The 19,641-nt window shown below is 37.6% G+C and overlaps 3 protein-coding genes across 5 annotated transcripts; 1 reads left to right on the forward strand and 2 right to left on the reverse strand.

The window, feature by feature from the left end:
• Positions 1–2,465: 2,465 nt before the first annotated feature.
• LOC143880628 (uncharacterized) lies at positions 2,466–5,433 on the reverse strand. Its single transcript, XM_077383610.1, has 4 exons — positions 5,415–5,433; positions 4,382–4,670; positions 3,487–4,294; positions 2,466–3,380 (listed from the first exon to the last, which is right to left on the reverse strand). The coding sequence occupies exons 1-4, from the start codon at positions 5,431–5,433 to the stop codon at positions 2,466–2,468; spliced, it is 2,031 nt and encodes a 676-aa protein (XP_077239725.1).
• Positions 5,434–5,913: 480 nt separating this feature from the next.
• Positions 5,914–11,462, reverse strand: EMB3131 (Pentatricopeptide repeat (PPR-like) superfamily protein). 2 transcript variants are annotated; one of them, XM_077385513.1, is made up of 2 exons: positions 8,791–11,462; positions 5,914–7,843 (listed from the first exon to the last, which is right to left on the reverse strand). In XM_077385513.1, the coding sequence occupies exon 1, from the start codon at positions 10,970–10,972 to the stop codon at positions 8,804–8,806; it is 2,169 nt and encodes a 722-aa protein (XP_077241628.1). In that variant the 5' UTR covers positions 10,973–11,462; the 3' UTR covers positions 5,914–7,843; positions 8,791–8,803. The 2 variants fall into 2 exon arrangements, with proteins under 2 accessions (XP_077241628.1, XP_077241627.1); XM_077385512.1 differs by lacking the exon at positions 5,914–7,843 and having other exon boundaries at positions 8,590–11,050; positions 11,206–11,461.
• A 2,028-nt stretch (positions 11,463–13,490) lies between these two features.
• LOC143881063 (alpha-galactosidase 1-like) lies at positions 13,491–19,641 on the forward strand. Of its 2 annotated transcripts, none has more exons than XM_077384049.1 (15): positions 13,491–13,695; positions 14,726–14,784; positions 15,123–15,179; positions 15,269–15,303; positions 16,294–16,397; positions 16,661–16,736; positions 17,163–17,221; positions 17,306–17,371; positions 17,461–17,544; positions 17,650–17,714; positions 18,423–18,505; positions 18,606–18,696; positions 18,939–18,988; positions 19,074–19,257; positions 19,366–19,641. In XM_077384049.1, exons 1-14 carry the CDS (start codon positions 13,568–13,570, stop codon positions 19,251–19,253), a joined length of 1,137 nt encoding a protein of 378 aa, XP_077240164.1. In that variant the 5' UTR covers positions 13,491–13,567; the 3' UTR covers positions 19,254–19,257; positions 19,366–19,641. The 2 variants fall into 2 exon arrangements, with proteins under 2 accessions (XP_077240164.1, XP_077240163.1); XM_077384048.1 differs by having other exon boundaries at positions 13,493–13,695; positions 19,074–19,214.

Raw genomic sequence — 19,641 nt, forward strand, 5'->3', positions numbered from 1 at the left:
AAATAAGGTGTGCCCATATCTGTTTCTTTTTTTCTTTCAGGCACTTCAAATCCAACTACATAGATCATCTATATCTGCAACATTCTTTCTTTTTTTTCAATGATGAGTAACTTTTATTAAAGGACCAAAAAGCCCAATGACAGAGGTGGTCAAGTAAACACCACTGAGACAGAAACAGAGGAAGAGAGATACGAGAATAAGTGCGATAAATGTGTTAGGAAAATCAAAAAAGTTATACAACTATTGAAGTAGCTCCATCTTTACTCTGGAGCAGCTCCATGGCAATCCCTGAACGTTCAAGAGCATTAACCTCTGAATTAGCATGGCGATCCCTAAACGTTCAAGAGCATCAGCCTCTGAATTAGCTGATTGTGTGACATGTATTTAGTATAATGTAAAATTTTGGAGAGATAGATAGAGATTCCCCATCATCTCAACCATATGTGTACACAATCAAGCATGGTTGTAGATGGTGATCAAAGGGGGATATTATTTCATTCTCGAAAATGTACATAATAGATGTGTGCCTAATGTTTATCTACATAATTCTTCTTATAATACAAAGATCATTATTACTACAAACCGAGGGTGCTCATCTGGAAGAGGCTAGAATGTGGCAGACATCTTCAAAAAATACACAGTAATGAATGTTGTTCGTGCATTGTTAAGGGGCTGCCGTTGATATTTGATCCATTAACACTTTCTAAGAGGCAAATCTGTCAGCAATGAGCGTAGAGCAAGTAATTTCTGCCTTTTAAAGAGTTTGCATTGTTCTCTTTTTAATTTTATGGTGGAGTTTGTTATTTTCCGTTTTCCTTAAAAGAGAATTGAAGTGTACTTTTAGCTCATATTAGTAGTATATGAGTCTTGCATTGCATCTTTTTTCTAATCCCGGCCCAGTTTGTTCTGGTTCTTTGGGAATCCATTGCGAGTCCACAATGGATTATTGGAATCAAAATTAAATGTAAGTTTGATTCAATAATCAGTTTTGGATTCACAATCAGTTTCCAAAATCCAAAACAAATTGGGCCTAAGGCTCCATTCCTTTCGACATAAAATGGGCTTAAAAACAAATTTTAGACTCATTTTTCCACTTAAAAATAGGCATGAGATTTGTTTAACGAAAGAAATATAGCCTTAATTAAAATTAATAGATTTTACAATCCTAAAAAAGAGAAGAAAAATCCTAAAAATTACATAAAACAATCCTAGAAAAGAGAAGAAAATTTGAAAAAACTAGCTAATAGGGGTTGAGCCTCTAGCTCAATTCGTTGAGGCTTTGGTTTTCAACCTTTTCAATGCCAGGAAGGGAAGAAAGAATAATCTCGACTGAACCACTCAAATATCTGATTTTCAATAAGCTACTGATATTTGCCCTACCTGTTCTGTTAATGGAACTAACTCAACTTGTCTGTAATTCTTTAATTAGTTGATAAAAACTATTTTCATTCCAAAAAAGCTCTCACCAGCCAATTAGATAATAAAAGGCAAGGTGAGTTAGTCCCATTATCAAAACATGGTAGTGCTTATATCATTAGCCTTTCAATATCAAAATAAATGGGAATGATGGTCACCATCACTATCCCTGACTAAGCAAGTGTTAGCCAGATCATGTTAGGCCACGTTTGGATACCCACAGCTTTTAGATTTGGATTTCTCACATTTGCAGTTGAGATTTGGAACTGTGTCATATCCTTAGATTTCCAAATCATCTACAACAGTGGGAAAAAAAATCAGATTTTCAGATCTGTTCTGCAAGACATTATTTGGAAATCAATATTTGTGGCAATTACCTTCACCCTTGCTGCAGCAGCAGTCATACGTCCCTCCCTCTTGTCCAACATCAGCATGAGGATGATTGATGTATTTTTTACCCAAAACTCGGATCAAAATACAAATACAAAAACATGAGGTATCCAAACGTGGCCTTACAGAATATCTCACTTTTTTAATCAAAAATCTCCATTCAAGCACCATAGGTTAAGCCTACAAACTTGGTTTTGAACAGTTATTCATATCAATTTGGTTTTCTTAGAGATTCCTTCAACAGAATTGGGAACACCTGAATTGATTGGATTATTGCCAGGGGCTTCTGCTTTTTATAAATATCTGCTGCCTGCCAGAAATTTTGCACAAGGGGGGCAAAAATTATAGTAATTTTTTTCTCCAAACAAATGAAAGCAATATTATAGTTTTCAAAAAAAAACCCTCATATATATTCCATCACCAACATACATTGAGGTAAACAAAAATGACATCTTACAATTTTAGAGTGCAAAACCTAATAACATGACCCATAAGAAAATTTTATAGGCTTCTTCGACGTGGTCTCATTTTTTGGAAATGACACATGTTTACCAAAAATATCCTTCTCAACATATGGAATCAAGCAATCAGCCATAAATTGATCCGACATTCTATTGCGTAATCGATTCTTCAAGATCTTCATGGCAGAAAAGGCCCTCTCAACGGTTGCAGTTGCGACGTAAAATTAGTCCCAATGTAATGAGCTTGTAAACAAGTGGATACAATGCATGCTTTCTCTTCTCAACCATTTTTTCAGCAAGATCTCCAATTCCTTTGAAATTCACAAAGTGAGTATTGGACCTCATATCAAGAATATATGTTTCAAGTTGGTTGTCTAATTCTTTTGTAAAATATTGAACTTCTGGAAATTCTTTTAGATAAAACTTAAAGAGTCGAATCAACTTCTCTTTATCAAATGAATCACTTGGATTCAAACATGCCACACATAGAAGCAACTCTGTATTTGCTTCGTTGAAACGACTATTGAGCTCTTGAAGTTGCAAGTCTATAACTTGAAAAAACAACTCAACTTGAAAATGGTGTAAGACCGTTCTTTTATCTACATGCCGTCGCACTCTTCCGGGAACAACATAAGTATCTACCATGTTAGGGACTTCTATGTCATGTTTGGCACAAAATGAAGAAATGTCATCTAACAAAGAATTCCATCTATTGTCTCGCATCAATTGTAGCCGTTGTTTTGATATTCTCACTAATGTCATGGCATTCACAATATCTTGATCCTTCCTTTGCAATGCTTGCGACAATTCATTTGTAATTCCCAATAAACTTATTATCAAATGAAGGGAAAATGTGAATTCAAAAGTTTGCAATGATTTCAAGAGATTACGTGCTTCATGCCTTTGATCTGAACTTAACTTCATATCTTTGACAATAAGATCAAGCACATCAAAAATAGAGGAAAACATATATTCTAAACTAACCAGTGTTCTATAGTGTGAGCTCCAACGTGTATCCCCCGCACGTTTGAGTGTGGTCTCTTGATTAAGTCCTTGTCCATTTGAGAGCTCACCATTTTCAAGTGCTTCCTTAATTTTGGCAAGTTGAATCTCCTGAAGAATATCATGGCGCTTACAAGAACCCCCAACCACATTTACTACATTTGTAACTAAAAAAAAAGAGATCGGAGATGTTCATATTTTTCTTTGCAACACCAACTAATGCCAACTGTAATTGATGAGCAAAACAATGAACATAGTAAGCATATTCATTCTCCTTCAAGATTAGTGCTTTAAGACCATTAAACTCCCCTTGCATGTTACTTGCCCCACCATATCCTTGACCACGAAGTCTCGATATGCTCAATTTATGCTTGGCCAATAATGCTTCAATTTCTTCCTTAAGGAATGTAACAGTGGTGTTGGGAACGTGAGTAATACCTAACAAACGCTCAACCACATGCCCAAGCTTATCTATATAACGTATAACTATGGCCATTTGCTCCTTGCTAGAAACATCACGAGCTTCATCAACCAAAATAGAAAACAATGAATCCCTGAGATCTTTAATGATCGAGTTAGTGGTTTCAATTGCACAAGCACTCACTATATCCTTTTGGATATCTAAAGTCACTAGTTTGAGATTCCTAGGACACTTCTCCACACAAACCCTCTTCATATCTTCATTAATCATGGTCATAAACTTCAAATGCTGACGAAAGTTTACTTGGTTAAGCGAGTCACAAGATTCATCATGCCCGCGAAAAGGTAAACCTTGTTCTAAAAGGAATTGAGCATTCAAAACTGAAGCATGCAAGCGAATTCGATAGTCACTTTGTTGTTGCTCTGTTTGCTTATTTACCAACGCTTCAATATGTTGCTCTTGATTCCTAAAAGCTTCACATTTAGTCGAAGCTTGATTATGAGCACTATTAGGACCCCCTATATGTTTTTCAAATCTTTCTACTTTCTTCCAATTAGAGAACTCCTTAACAACAAAAGCATCACAGCTTCCCACATGCTCCTTACTATCCGATTTAAAAAGATAGCAACACAAACAATAAGCCACATCTTTTGCAATGCTTTACTCCAACCAAGTAGGATAATCATCAAACCACTTCTGATTAAACCGCCTATTCTCTTTTCCTTGCATAATTTGAGGGAAATCATGATTACGTGGTTGAATTGGATCCATTCCTAAGTATATCATTCGAACTTTTGCCCTATCATTAGGATGATAATCAGTTATTGGCCTTCGTAATCCGGGATCAGCAGGAGGATTTTTAGGATCAAGTTCCAATCGAATTCTATTAGAATTTTCTCGTTCTTTGGTGGGGACACTTGAAGTTGTAGGAGGGGTTATCAACTTTAATGACGGTACTCTCCAAAAATATTTTTCCATACCTAAAAAAACAAACAAGAAAGTAAAAGAACTTCTATCACTATATCACAAAAATATTTAATTATCAATCACTATATCAATGTAAAATAATGCTAAAAAAATTATTCACTAACTATTGATTCAATAACAATTAGTAATGACTTACCCTAAATAAAAAGCTTCCACAGATCAGAACCTAATAGATTGAAAACCCAACAAAAAAAAACTACAAAACTAAAGCAATAAGCAATGAGCCAATAACAATAGTATGAGATGGAGATCCGAACACTAAACATAGAAATCACATCTTCAAATCTTCAATGCCACCCTAAACAATCCATCGTAATAATATAGCCTCAAATCACACCCCAACAAAAAAATAACCGAAAACCCTTACTAAATAATATAAAAAGTATGAAATCTAGTTTAAAACTACATAGAAGATGAAATCACAGCCACAAAGCAATATATGGATGAAAAACTAAAAACGATGAACCAAAAACCCCCAAATCAGAAATTCAAAACCCTACAATGAAATCAGTTGCAAAAAAATCAAAAAAATGAGAGCATATAGTCACATAGATGAAACCCGAAACCAAAAACTCTCAAATCAGACCCAAAGAGATGATATTCCATGGTTCATCTAATCATCTTCCACCAGAAGACTAGAATAGCAGAAAGTCTGCTTTGAAGTTTGAACACAAAAAGGGCAAAAAATAAAAAATGGGAGAGAGAGAGGGAGAGAGAGAGAGGGAGAGGGAGAGTACCTGGCTGCAAAGCCTTCATTTTTGCTGGAAAAATGAAGCCGCCGGCCCGCTGGCCGCCGACGAGCTGCACGAGCAGATGGTGAGAAGTGAGAAGCACAAGCAGCTAGGGTTTTTTTTCGCCAAAGAGAGTCGCATGAACTCGTGAAGAGGTTTCCAGAGAAATGAAAATAAAAGGGGGTAAGTGAAAGTAATTAAGTATAAAAAAATATTAAAAAAATAAAAGTATATTTTTTTTCACAAAACGGTTTCAAGTGCCATCGCCACTGACTGCCTGCTAAGTGTTTGATATAAATCTCCAGAGGTCTCTTTCCACATCAAGTGTACCAAAAATAGTATGTTTGATACCCCTTCCCTAGCTAAGGAGGAAGGAATTCAAACAACTCCAAGACCTCCTTCGATACCACTTCCCTAGCTAACCTATCAACGACCCCATTAGCAGACCTCCTAACATGCTAGAAGGAGACCCTCAAGTCTGCCACTCGATCAAAAATCTCATCAAAGAATGGTGTGAATCTCCATGGAAAGGCAACGTTCAATGAGTCCCCTTCCACCACCACTTTGTCAAAAGACTCGAGAATAATTGATGGAATTTGCAGCTATGATTCCTGTCTTCAAATCATTCATGGAGAAAAAACAACCATTCTTTCGTCCAGTTTTGTTTAACGACGAGACTGCTCTCAAAATATTTAATGCCCTGATGTAATGCTCGCACCTCCACCTCAGTGGAATGAGTTTCCCAAGCTAGATAATCGAAGTTAAATTTAAGAGGCCTGGGACTTGAGGCTCCCATTCCTGCACTATCATCGGCCCCTGTTCAGCGCTAAAGCAAACATCTTTCAACAAGTTCCATAGATCAAAAGCAGACACAAACTTAAAGCATGGGAGGATCTTTACCCATGAAATTGTTGAGGTAATCACTTTTAAATAGAGGAAAGAGGAACTCTTAGTGCATCCTTTAAAAACTCGAGCATTTCTCTCCTACCAAAGGACCCAAATGGTTGCTAAGAGAAAACATTCCATAGGATCTTTCCCTTTTTTCTCCATGGGGCCAAAGACCAACACTGTAAGAGGTCTACGAGTATGGCTGACAACACCCAAGATATGCCAAATCTGACCAATATGCTGCTCCACACCTCCCTGGCGACTTTGCAATGCATGAAAATGTGATTTACTGGCTCCCAAGCCTCAATACACAGGGCACAATTGTCTATGATAAACATATGACGATTTCGCAAGTGATCCACCACCTAATCCCCGCCTAGGAATGAAGCCTAACCAAAGGCACACACCCTAGGCAACACCCGGACAGTCCACACTCTAGCTACTCTGGAAGGCACAGGGCAAGACACATGATGATGGTAGAAGGATTTAACAGTGAACCCCAAGAAGAATTCCAGATCCAACCCCTTTTATCGGCCCATGATATCTTTATGAAGCACCCTTCTAGCAATTCTAATAATCTGGCCACCACATGAAGCTCTCTCTCAAAGAAGTTCCTTCTGGAGGCTGGCATCCACACCACACCGTTTCCTCTCTGTTCAAAGCAATCTTTCATCTAAGCCACGTTCGTTGCCATCACGAACAAATCTGGAAATATATCCTTTAAGGGCGACAGAGCACACAATTTATCCAACCAGAACTTAACTCGATCCCAGAATAAACTTTGAATCTAGCTACCTCTGCGAACTTGTACATGTTCTGTACAATATCCCTCTAGACTGTCACCCTAGGATGTCTGAATCTATCCTTAGTCTACCAATGCCAGGCGCAGAACCATATTTACCTCGAACACTTTAACCTAAAGCTGTGATTCCTCCTCCCCAAACCTCCATAGGCATTTGCCAAAAAAGGGCTTGATTCATTTACTTTAGTTTTCTGATGCCCGACCCTCCTGCCTTCATGGGTTGGGTTCGCAAACCTCATCCGAACAAACTAAGGGGGTTTTCCGCTTACCGTCAAAAGTCTCTCCACAAGAATCTTCGTTGAATTTGCTCCAACCTCTTGATTATGCTTCATAGGACATTTAAATAGAGACAATGGTAGATTAGGATGTTTGCCAACACCACTTTTATGAGAGTTATTCTTCCACCCCGAGAGACAAGGTTTCGCTTCCATGTACCCAATCTTTTCTCTACTCTCTAAACTATAGGGTCCCAATTCGGCTTTTTAGGTCTCCCCACGCCCAGAGGCAAACCTGTGAGCCCTCAATCAACTTGGAATCAATATGGATGCTGAAAACTCTGAATTTATGAAAATTAGACCTTTGGCCCGTCACTAGCTCATAGCATCTAAGGATTGCTTTTAGATTCACAACCTTCTCCACTTCAAGAGAGTTAAAGAGAATAGTGTCGTCTGCAAATTGCAAGTGAGATTGAAGCCTTCTTTCTATCATCCCTAAAGCCCTTCCTTTTTCAATCAGCCTACTACACCTGCCATGTCGATTCCATAAAAATGGTTGTTGATGCCCTCAACGAGAGAAGAGTTAAAAAGATAATAAAAAATAAAAATCAACACAACCGAAGGTTGGGAATAAAAATGTAACATTATATCATCAGAGAATCGCCAGTTATCTTAGATCTGGAAGACCGACTCCGTAGAGATTTAAATTGAAATATGAAAGGTGAAAATGTTTGTCGATTCCATAAAAATGGTTGTTGATGCCCTCAACGAGAGAAGTGGTAAAAAGATAATAAAAATAAATAAAAATCTGCACAACCGAAGATTGGGAATAAAAATGTAACATTATATCATCAGAGAATCGCCAATTATCTTAGATCTGGAAGACCGACTCACATGAAGGCATGGAGATTTAAAATGAAATACGACAGGTGAAAATGTTTGATCTAAAATTTTGCTGCTAATAACAGAAGGAAAGCAACACATACTGAATAAGAAAAAGAAAAACAACCACTAACAAGGTCGAAACATGATATACCAGAATAGATGCTACTGAAAAGAAGTTAGTAACATCCATACTTGCAATGGTTTTTTTTTTCTGAATGGCACCCAGACTTACAATGTTGATTTTATGAGATGTTTGGTGATGGCCTCAACCAGAATTTCCACGATAGTGAAAGACGCAGTAGAAGACAAGTGCTCCATGAAATGGCAAATGGGTATCCAGAAGGCATTCTACTCCAATGGAAAAGTATGCATCCAAGTGGAAAGCATGAGCAACACCAAAGAGTAGACCCCTTAAACAAATTCAAAACTTAAGGGATAATGTGTCTTATAGACTAGTACATTTCACATTTCCTAATACTTGGATTTGAGTTCTAAACCTATCATAGGATACAATCTTTTTTTTTTGAAGGGTACTGTCATAAGATACAATTTTGAAATCTAGTTTACAAAAAATTCATGGGGTGAGTGATACCTGGTGTTTTTGTTCAACAAGGTGAAGTTAAGGGACTAGTTAACTTCAACTTGGATTCTAGACCAAAAAACTTCAAGCCAGAAAGCACCAAGCCTGCCGTCGTCGTCTTCATATGGTCAATAAGTAATTCATCATACGCGATCGATTTAGCTTCTGAAAGAAGATTGCGCTTTCTCATAATTTCAAACACCTTCCTTGCTTCATCTAAACTTCCATACTTACATAGACCATAGATGATAGCACAATAAATGACATCATCTGGTGGGCATCCCTGTTGCATCATCTCATTCAACACTTCAATCACTTTCTCAGCATTGTTAGATTTACAAGCATGGATAACGGTAAGAGTATACTTGAACTCAATAGGTCCATTGACTACATTGCCCAAGCAATCACGAACTAGAGCAATAGCTCCATTTATATTTCCAAATATGCAAAGCCCTTTGACAAGAGAATAATAGGAAGCAATGCTAGGAACCCAAGACATCTCCTTCATCTTGTTATAACATGAACATGCCTCTTTGATATCCCCGGAATCAACAAAACATGGAATTATGGTACTATAAGTAGTAGAATCCGGTTTGAAATCCGAATTCTTCATCTCCTCAAAGAGCGATAATGCTGTTTTCACCTCCTTAATCTTGTGCAGCCCCCCAATAAGGATATTGTAAATTGGAACACTGCAATACCCTTTTGGTTTCAAAGCTTCAAACAATTCTAGAGCCTTCATTATTCTCTCCCCCTTCTCAACCATAAATGAAAAAAACTTTGAAAGATCATCCATAACATTCAAACCCAGTCTATGCATCTCCTCAAGCAATCTAAAAAATTCATCCATTCTGCTCAGTTCTACATATGACAGCAACAACGGATTTACGGTTTCAAAGCTTGGAACGAGACTCTCTCGAGCCGTAATTTGAAAGAGCTTATAAGCTTTATCAACCCTATTCGCAGCACAAAGACCTTCGATCAAAGAATTATATATCGACAAATCTGCCCTATATCCACACACTGTGAGATCCTTCAAAAGATCACAAGCCAAACCAATGTTCCCAACCCCCACAAGTCCCTCGATCAACGACCCATACACCGCCCTATCAATCAAACACCTCTTCTTTCTCATCTCCCTAAAAAGCTCATAACCCCTCTCAACCTCATTCCCCTTACACAACGCCATAACTAGTGTCGTATAAGCCATGGCATCAGGCTCAACCCCATCATTACACATTTCTTCCCAAACCTTCAAACACCCATCCAAGTTCCCCTCCGCAACCAGCACCCTAATCATTGCAGTGTAAGCGAAAACATCTGGCTTGCACAAATTAACCCTCATTCTATTTAGAATTTCAAAAACTTCACTCATACGCCCCGCTTTACACAACCCTTTAACAAGAATCATAAATGTAACACTCTCTTCTACCAAACCATCCTCCTTAAAATCATCATAAACTGACAGCGCCAAATCCAAATGCCCCGTCTTTACAAGCGCATCCATGACCCTATTGTACAAAAAAACCCTAGGCCTAATCCCAAATTTCCTCATCTTCTCATAAACAAAATAAACCCTAAGTCCTCTACCAGCATCAGAATGCATTCTAATCAGAATTTCAAACTGTTTCTCACTAGGGTTTTTTCCCTGCATGCTCATGAGTTCAAGAACCTGATCCGCGGATCGAAAACGGTTACCGCGATTCAAGCAGTAAGCAAATGCATTGTATGAAGTGAAATTGTGTTTGTAACCCTTTTGTTTACCTGCCCAGTGAAAAAATCTGGATGAGATTTTTGGGTCTGTTTGGACTTTGAGAACCTCTGCAACAAGCTTTGGGGTGACACGACGCAGCTTTTGAAGGTCTGAGATTATGAGTGGGCCCCAATTGGAGTGTTTTCTGAAAGAATCACAGATAAATCGAGCGATTGGGGAGAGATTTTGGGCAATTGAGAAGAAGGTTTCGGAGGGGGTTTTTGTGGAGGTGGGTTTTTGTGGGGAGGTGGGATTTGGGAACCATTTTTGAAGATTGAAAGAACCCACAAAGGATTTATTGGGTTTTGATGGGTTTTGAGGCTTTTGGGATTGGCGATTTGAGAATAGGCCGCCACGGACTACGGGGCGATTTTGAGAGGGTTTTCTGTGGCCGTAGAAGAAGTAGAAGGGTTTGGTGGTGGAGGGTTGAGGACTAGGCATGCTAACTAGTTATTAATCCTGTTCTTCTCTTATTTTGTTGCCGTTGTTTAGTGTGTTTCTTCTTCTCTCTTAGTTCATCTGTACATCAAGAATGAGACACGTTATCATTGGATTGATAAAATAAGTGTGCCTGATGTTGGCCCCTTTGCATAATAACAAAAAAGGGCAGCCCAGTGCCACGAGGGTTCTCGCCACTTTGGGGTTTGAGGAGGGCAAGATGTACGCAGTCTTACCTTGCTTTGCAGAGAGACTGTTTCTGTGACTCGAATTTGTAACCACCATGTCACAATCAAGCAACTCCTACCTTTACCCGCTCAAATTTTTATTTTTATTTTTTTGTTTTTTTTTGTTTTTTGGAAAATGAGATCTATGCGAAAATCATCAAATTTCAGTAGAGAGAGACCTTGAAGCTACTTTAACAAAGCTTCGGGGGAGCTGCTTCAACCGGGGGAGAGGAGAAGTGAGGGAGAATGGAGGGCTCAGGATTTTGGGATTGAAGGAATATGTGAAATTTTGGAAGGGTATTTTTGGGATCTCCCTAAATCAACTTTATCTCTAACTTGTTACCCGCTAAAGGTCTATGTGAATGGAAAAGGTCAGATATATCATCTCCCTTAATGTATTGGAAGGGATTTGCTAGGGACAATTGCACTAGGCTGTTATGAACCCGAATCACTTCGCAAAGTAATTAATCTTCTTAGATGGAAGATTGGCCTCTTGATCCACTTCGAGGGAAGGATCAATCCTTCATTGTGCGCAGAAAGACACAATTTCTAAGATATTTTCTTCACTGATGAAATAGAAGATTACAACTTATTTATATCCCACAATCCTACATACTTTTCCACATAATAAGATTCATAACCAAATCTACTTCCCAATTAAATAATAACTTACTATTCTAAGAATACCCAATATGCTAAGAGTCCAATCAAATCTCCATCTCCTACTGAATATAGATAACTACTAAAAATATTGTCTAACAACCACATTAATATTGCCAATTTAGGTATTGCTAAATCCTGAGTGGGACCCATCATAGGCGTTTTGTGGAACAGCTGTTGCATGAGAGTGCAGCCACCCCAGATGAATTAAATGAATAAGACAAAATCTTGGGGTGTCAATGGATCCAGATGGTCCAATGGACCATTCGAATCCGAACTTAAATGAACGGGATATAAGCATACCAAGAGGGTCCATGGGCATATTCGGATTCCCGATCATATGATTCGAAAATTTTCGGATCGGATCCAGGCATGCTATGAAAGTCCTTAGGGACAGTCACGATCCGAAATCATCTTACAGTAATACCCTCAAAATCATTACAACATCAATGTTAAGGTTGCGGTATTCTCGTCAAAATAGTCATATTCTTTTAGTAGTTACCGGTTTCCATCTTTATTAAATGAAATCTCCTTTTCGAAATAAATCTCCTATTCCTTCCCGTGTAAGTAACCTCTCCCCATTTGTGGAATGAACATCTCATCTTCCTATCTGTAACCATAACCCATCTACTCCATGTTTTGTCCCTAGTCATTGCTCTCACCCTCACCATCGCAGCAACCTTGCCTTCCCAGCATCCGAGCAGTAAGCACGGAAAACTTCTACTAAGTTTTTGGTTTCTATTATCTTCTTAGAATACTGGATGGTGGATACATATTTTTCCCTGTTTTTAGTCACTTCTTTGAAGTCGATCACTGCTTTCATTATGGTGGAGTGACATCCTAACTCTTTTAAAAAAAAAATTAATTGTGTACTAAGCTTAGTAAGACATAATAGGACACTCCGATGGACGGTTCGATTTAAAATGGATCGTGATCGTGACGTGGAAAGTAGGATCCGAAGAACGATCCGACCGATAAGGAATTTGAATGGATCGTGACCGTGCATAGGTGGATCCGATCCGAAATGGATCCGCTGACACCCTGTCAAAATCTAAGCTATGCAGCTGTACTCTCATGGACAGCGGGGGAATCCGCGATGGTCCCTAGCAAATCCCTTTCTGAAAATGATCATCTCCCAGGTTATTACATTCCCAAAGAGCTCTCACGAGCTGATTAAAGAATAAATACAGCTGGGTTTGTGCAAATATCAAAATAAGGTTGTGCTGATAATATTTCCCTATTTTTCTTACATTTATGATTTACACGTAGTTCTTATCCAAAGAAGTAATATACAACTTGGCGATAATAATCAGGGAATGATATTGCCCCCTCTGACGGATAAAATCACCCACTTCCCGCTCAACGTTATTAGTTAAGTTTTAAAAGCAAAGAAAAACGTTAATGGGGTGAATTTATCCTCGATCAGTGAACCATTCTCACAGAAACCGTCAAAGGGGGGTGGACATTTCATTTCCCTAATACTAAATTAAAGTCAAATTGACAATTCAGTCAATTCTTTTATCTGTTTTACCATAATTACCCCTACTAAATTGAAAGGTTCCCAAGGGTCAAAACAGTCATTATCCAAAAATATCTAACTCTCAATATTTTTCTTTCCTAGGAGAGAGGAAAAGCTATTTCTCTTCTATAATTTTGGACTCCAATAAGGGTCGGTCATTTATCTTGCTTGCTGAATCAGAGAGCAGTGAAAATGAGTCTTTGCTTTGGTCGTCTCCTCCTCCTGTTTGTTCTCTTTTCTCTTGCCAGTGCTTTAGAGAAAGATGAAGTTTATAGAAGGAATCTCCTCACCAATGGACTTGCCATGACTCCTCCCATAGGGTAATAAAACTTTCTCTCTCTCTCTCTCTCTCTCTCTCTCTCTCTCTCTCTCTCTCTCTCTCTCTCTCTCTCTCTCTCTCTGTGTGTGTGTATCTTATTTTCTTTTACATGACAAATCAGATTGTGGGTATGTTGGCACATTGAACAGATTTCAGCCATGATTGATGTAAAAGTAGAAAATGATGTTAAGTATGTATTAGGTGTTAAAGTAGATATTAGTTAATAGATATAAGTAGGAGATAAAACAAAAATAGAAGAGGATGCTTGAATCATTCCATTTGATATGTTCACACAATCCCATCTGAATGCATTGCATTCAAAGGGAATGGAGATCCTCTTTTGGAAATTAGTAAAGCAACTCTCAAGCTGATAAGCAAAGGGTCGTAAAATATTTACAAATGAATGCGTATGAGAATTAAATGCGGGGATGAGATCGATCCGAGGAGAGTGTGCGGATCAATTCCAATAACTGATCAAATGGACTACAGTGGTAGAGGGTTTTCTCCTCCCTTGAGGGAGCTTTCCTTTTCGCGATTTCTCAATGGTTATCCTCAAATGAGAGAATGGGCTCTTTTATAAAACAGCCCCCCTTAGCCACATTAGGCCATTGCGGCCCACTAACCAACCCACAATAATATGGTGTTACAGGGCCACCATTCTCCTTGGTCATTTTAGCGTTTCTATTTTAAAATTTACTTCAGCAATGCATACAAAAATGAAGGGAAATATTATCAGCACAACCATATTTTGATATTTGCACAAACCCAGCTGTCTTTTTTTTCTTTAATTGGCTTGGGAGAGCTTTTTGGGAAATGTAATAATCTTTTGACAGCTCTTTAAATACTAAAGACAATTGGGTTTGTGAAAATATCAAAATATGGTTGTGCTGATATCATTTCCCTAAATAAATTGTAATGTGATTGTTAAAGTATAAGATAAAATAACGCCTTCTGCAACAGCTTAAGCTTTTGGAGTAATTGGTTGTTTCTCAATTATTAAGTATTTACATTCTATGTTTTTGTTTTATCAGGTGGAACAGTTGGAATCACTTCAATTGCTTAATTGACGAGAAAATGATCAGAGAAACCGGTAAATTTAATCCCTCTGAACTTGACTCGAATATTAAATCAATGTTCTAAAAAATTGAAACTGAACTGGGACAAAGACAGGCCTGAGTTCAATTGGACTCAATTTGATGGAGGATTGGATACTGTTTTTTCGAGTATACTTTCTTTTTTGTTAGTGAATATTGTGTCTTGTTCTCGTTTAAGTCCACTCAATGTATATTTTCGACTACTTGATCAAGTTAGTAATTTTTTTCAAGGTCACATATTTTCGACTGCTCGATCAGTTAAGTTACTAAACTCAACTGGCACCACACCCCCTTTTCTCATATTTATTAATGCTTAAGTGTTTGTGTTCAACAGCTGATGCTCTGGTGCAGACTGGGCTTTCAAAGCTTGGATATAAATATGTTAATATAGGTACTTGTTCCTAACAATCCCACTTAATTATTTGTTAAATTATGCCTTACTGACAGGAGCTAAGTAACACTGAATTTTGGCTTTGTCAGATGATTGCTGGGCGGAGTTAAATCGTGATTCTAAGGTTTGGTTTTCTTGATTTCTAGTCTTTTTTTTTTGTTTAGCTGAGGTCTGTGGATTGTGAAGTACCAAAGAGAGAGCCGAGTTCTCAGTATTAAAAAAAATCACTGATCAACTTCGAGTTTGGCAGAGTTTACTCTAGATGTGTGTTGAAGGCAAAGTCCAAAGACCCAAATGGAGCCGAGTCGATCATTGATTAGTTTGATACTTAACTTCATTTTTTTGAATGGTTTGATATTTAACTACATTGATGAGTCAAACAATAACTTAAGCAAAACAGTTTGATAAAGAGAAGTCTGTCAATTAGTTTCTCTGAAGTTGTTACAAATTCCTAAATTCTTTTCTTATAATTGAGCCGGGGATTTGAGGTAGTTTTAAAATATCTGCTTCATTTGAAAAAAATTTCTAATTAAAATCAAACACTTTTCTTAACAAATGGTTTAGTTACAGGCCTCATTGGATACCTCTAAAAGCGATTTGCATATAATATTATATGCAAATGGCTTTGAAGTTAAATATGATTATTTGCAAATAATAGTTAACATAGTGAAAGAAAATGATAGAGTTAATTGCTTCCAAATAGGCCTTTAATGTCCCACTTACAAAATAAAATTACTTTAAAATAATTTTATTTGCGAATAATGGCCAATTTTGATGGCATCCAAAGAGGCTGTACAAGTTACAACATACAATGCCTTTACCCATCAATTTGATCAGAACTCCTTTGTCTAGCTGGAGTTAATTGAAAAACCTTGCCCAAGTTCTTGTCAGAGTCTGAGTTTTGAAGCACCGAGTTGGATAGGTGCAAGAAAAAAAAAAAAACTAGGGTTTTAGAAGTTTCATGCACTAGTTGGTACTATTGGCCAAGATTCTTTAAAAGCTTAAACCATAGATGGATTTTAGCAGCCCTACAGAATAAGCTCCAATAGACAAACATTACCCTATAGAAAATATTTATGCCTATGGCTATCCCTAACGAGAATCTTAATTTCAGGGCCATCTGGTTCCACGAAAATCGACATTTCCATCAGGGATCAAGGCCCTTGCAGATTATGTACATAGCAAGGGACTTAAGCTAGGAATCTACTCAGATGCAGGGTAAGCTCCCTACAATTTATTGTTTACTTTACTTATGTTATAGTTTCATGGTTTACTTTACTTATGTTATAGTTTCATGGTAACCCTTAGTTAAATCCTTGAATCGTAACTGCGATGGGTGTTTGTAGATGGTATGATTAATCAAAGTGTATACTTTATTGTCTATCCCTTCTAATTATATTGATTTTTTAATAAATATACCGATTTTTTTAAGAACAAAATCTAAGATGGATGTCTTTATTGTAATGTTTTGGTGTGCGTAGGTATATGACATGTAGCAAGACTATGCCAGGATCACTTGGTTATGAAGAGATAGATGCCAAAACATTTGCTTCCTGGGTAAGCATGCATTCTATCCGCAATTTTGTTTAGCTTCGTGTGAAACAACCAATTACTCCAAAAGCTTAAGCTGTTAGAGTTGGTGTTATTTAATCATTTATACTTCAGCACTCCCCTTCACATGTGGCCCCTCCTTTTTGGTTGACCTTACACGTGGATTTTTAATATCAAGGAGTTGTTGGGTTTTGAACCCAAGAGCTGCCGTGAGGCAATCGCGCTGATACCACGAGAAGCAACTAATTACTACAAAAGCTTAAGTTGTTAGAGTTGATGTTATTTAATCATTCATACTTCAGCACATTATAGTTCAATTGCTTTGTGATTCTCAGATATCAGATATTTTTCATTAGTCATGTGTAAATGATGTAATTAAAATGAAAACCCCATGTTGTTTTGAAAGATTCATGGACTGCTTGGGATTTTCAGGGCATTGATTATTTGAAGTATGACAACTGTAACAATGATGGTTCTAAGCCGACAGTTCGGTAATTAGTATTCAATTTCTTCATCTTTCTAGCCACAGGTTAATTCAGAATTGAGATCATTAATTTGATAAGTTTCTTCTACAGATACCCTGTAATGACCCGAGCTCTCATGAATGCGGGGCGCCAGATCTTTTTCTCTCTTTGTGAATGGTATATTCTATTTTCATGTAAACATGATTTTTCTTTAAATATTTTCTCCTTCTGTGTATTGGATTGATCTGTTTTTGTTTTTTGATTAGGGGGGACATGCACCCAGCTCTATGGGGTGCCAAAGTGGGGAACAGTTGGAGAACTACTAATGACATAGCTGATAATTGGGAGAGGTAAAGATCATTAGGAATGCCTAATTATGTTGATATTTTTTAACTTATAAATTTACCGTAATCTCACATAACATGTTATGAATAAAAATATTTTCCGCTCCACAGTATGGTCTCTAGAGCTGACATGAATGAAGTGTATGCTGAGCTTGCAAGGCCTGGTGGTTGGAATGGTTAGTCTTCTCCACTTATGCGAATTAGTTCACTAGCAAAACGATAAACCAAAGAATTTACCTAATCCTTCTATAATTTCAATTCTAGATGTGCGTTTATAAAAGCATTGATGGATTGCTAGGCTTTTGTTGAGTTGGGTGTCTTGAATTCAACCTGGTTGGGTCCGAAATATTGTTTGCGATCCGGATGCGGCCCGTTTACTGGGCAAAATGCCCGTTTTTAAGTAAGTTCGGCCTGATAAGAGTAAGCTTTGGCCTGCTTTATAATAAAGGGGTTTTTGGACTTATTTCTTATTCTTGTCTTTGAAGAGGGTTGAGAGCTCAAAAAGGGGGGAAAGAGTGTTCTAGGGTTTCTTGTGGGTTTGGTGAGAGATACTGATCTTTTCTTGTAATATCTTGATCTTATAGTGTATTTCTTTCTTGTTGCCTCTGCCGTGGATGTAGGCTTTGCCGAACCAAGTACTTTGTGTCTTTGTGAGTTTGCTTGTGTTTGTTTGCACTGTTTTGGTTCGCCATTGAAATCGCAGAGTGCTAAAGAAGGGTTTTTTCATCACAGCTTTTTATAAATTCTTTAGTTCCCCAGAAAGGAGATTGATTGTAGTTTAAACTTTAAAAGCATGCAATTGATTAATCCTACGAGCTAGTGAATTTTGATTTAGTCAACATTCTGCGTTCAGACGTGAACCACCTTGTTGTTTGACTGATCAGATCCAGACATGCTTGAGGTGGGAAATGGGGGGATGACGAATGATGAATACATAACGCACTTCAGCATATGGGCCATCTCCAAGGTATTACTAATACGAAGGTTTCCGCACGTGTGTTTGGCATGCATGGATATAAATATAATTTCTTTGTTTCATTTTTTATTATTTTTTGTTACTATTGCAGGCTCCCCTTCTAATAGGATGTGATGTGCGAAATATAACCAAGGAAACGATGGAGATCATTGGCAATAAGGAGGTGATTGCTGTCAATCAAGGTGATTATGTTAGCTTTAGAGGCTCTGATTAAACAAAACTATGCACAATGTTAGTGATTTGCATTTTATATCCCCTGGAAAAAGAGCAATAAAAACTGAAAATATTACAGATGGAATGACAAAGTTAAATATTGTTCAGTCTGCTATGTTCTCTATCTTATATTTGTGGTATTTTCATGAAATTGTTTTGATACATTACTATTTTATTCTAAACACGGGTACCTTGTTATAATGTTGCATAGATCCTCTTGGTGTTCAAGCAAAGAAGGTTAGGATGGAAGGAGATCTGGAGGTACATATTCCTATGTCTAAGTGGTTGTGTAGCTCCTGTTGTTTGCGAACCAGAACTAGCTAATGGAAATGTTGATCTTTTACAGATTTATGCTGGACCGCTCTCGGGCTACAAAACGGTTGTCCTCTTGGTGAATCGCTCACGTATCGAGTCTCAAATTACAGCCAACTGGGATGACATAGGTCTCCCCCCACACACAGTGGTTAAGGCAAGAGATCTCTGGAGGGTACTTTCAAATCACTTAGTTTATGATTCATTTCTCTAAATGAGTAAGAAAATATCATGAATTTTTTCTTATCTGCTTTTTGAGAATCTCATTTTCCTTTTCAGTCCATAGAAGAATTTTTACTAAGCATTGCTTTCTGGTGTTTGTGCAGCATGAGACACTGAATCATACATTCAAGGACAAATTGATGGCCAAGATGGATTCCCATGCATGCAGGATGTTTGTGTTGATGCCAATTGCTTGAGTTAGATTACTAGAGCAGGTCTTTTGCTGATCATCCTTTTTTATAGTCATATTGTAGGGAAGCACCATACAAACATTGTGACCTGCTTTGGATGATTGTGTCTTGTGTCTACCAGTAAGAAAACCCGTGCGATGCACAGGAAAGAGAAAAATAAATAAATGATATTAAAGGTGAGTTCACAAA

Source organism: Tasmannia lanceolata, unplaced genomic scaffold (assembly GCF_043159265.1).
Source record: "Tasmannia lanceolata isolate RefF3 unplaced genomic scaffold, GAP_Taslan_0.1 ptg000007l, whole genome shotgun sequence".
NCBI lineage: Eukaryota > Viridiplantae > Streptophyta > Magnoliopsida > Canellales > Winteraceae > Tasmannia > Tasmannia lanceolata.

Coding starts and splice junctions, on each gene's coding strand:
- LOC143880628 (XM_077383610.1), bottom strand. Junction 4,295..4,381: donor AGGCGGTTTAATCAGAAGTG/GTTTGATGATTA, acceptor TAAATCGGATAG/TAAGGAGCATGTGGGAAGCT. Junction 3,381..3,486: donor ATCAATTACAGTTGGCATTA/GTTGGTGTTGCA, acceptor GATATTCTTCAG/GAGATTCAACTTGCCAAAAT.
- EMB3131 (XM_077385513.1), bottom strand. CDS start 10,972: ATGCCTAGTCCTCAACCCTCCACCACCAAACCCTTCTACTTCTTCTAC.
- LOC143881063 (XM_077384048.1), top strand. CDS start 13,568: ATGAGTCTTTGCTTTGGTCGTCTCCTCCTCCTGTTTGTTCTCTTTTCT. Junction 16,398..16,660: donor GGAATCTACTCAGATGCAGG/GTAAGCTCCCTA, acceptor TGGTGTGCGTAG/GTATATGACATGTAGCAAGA. Junction 18,989..19,073: donor GGATGGAAGGAGATCTGGAG/GTACATATTCCT, acceptor GATCTTTTACAG/ATTTATGCTGGACCGCTCTC.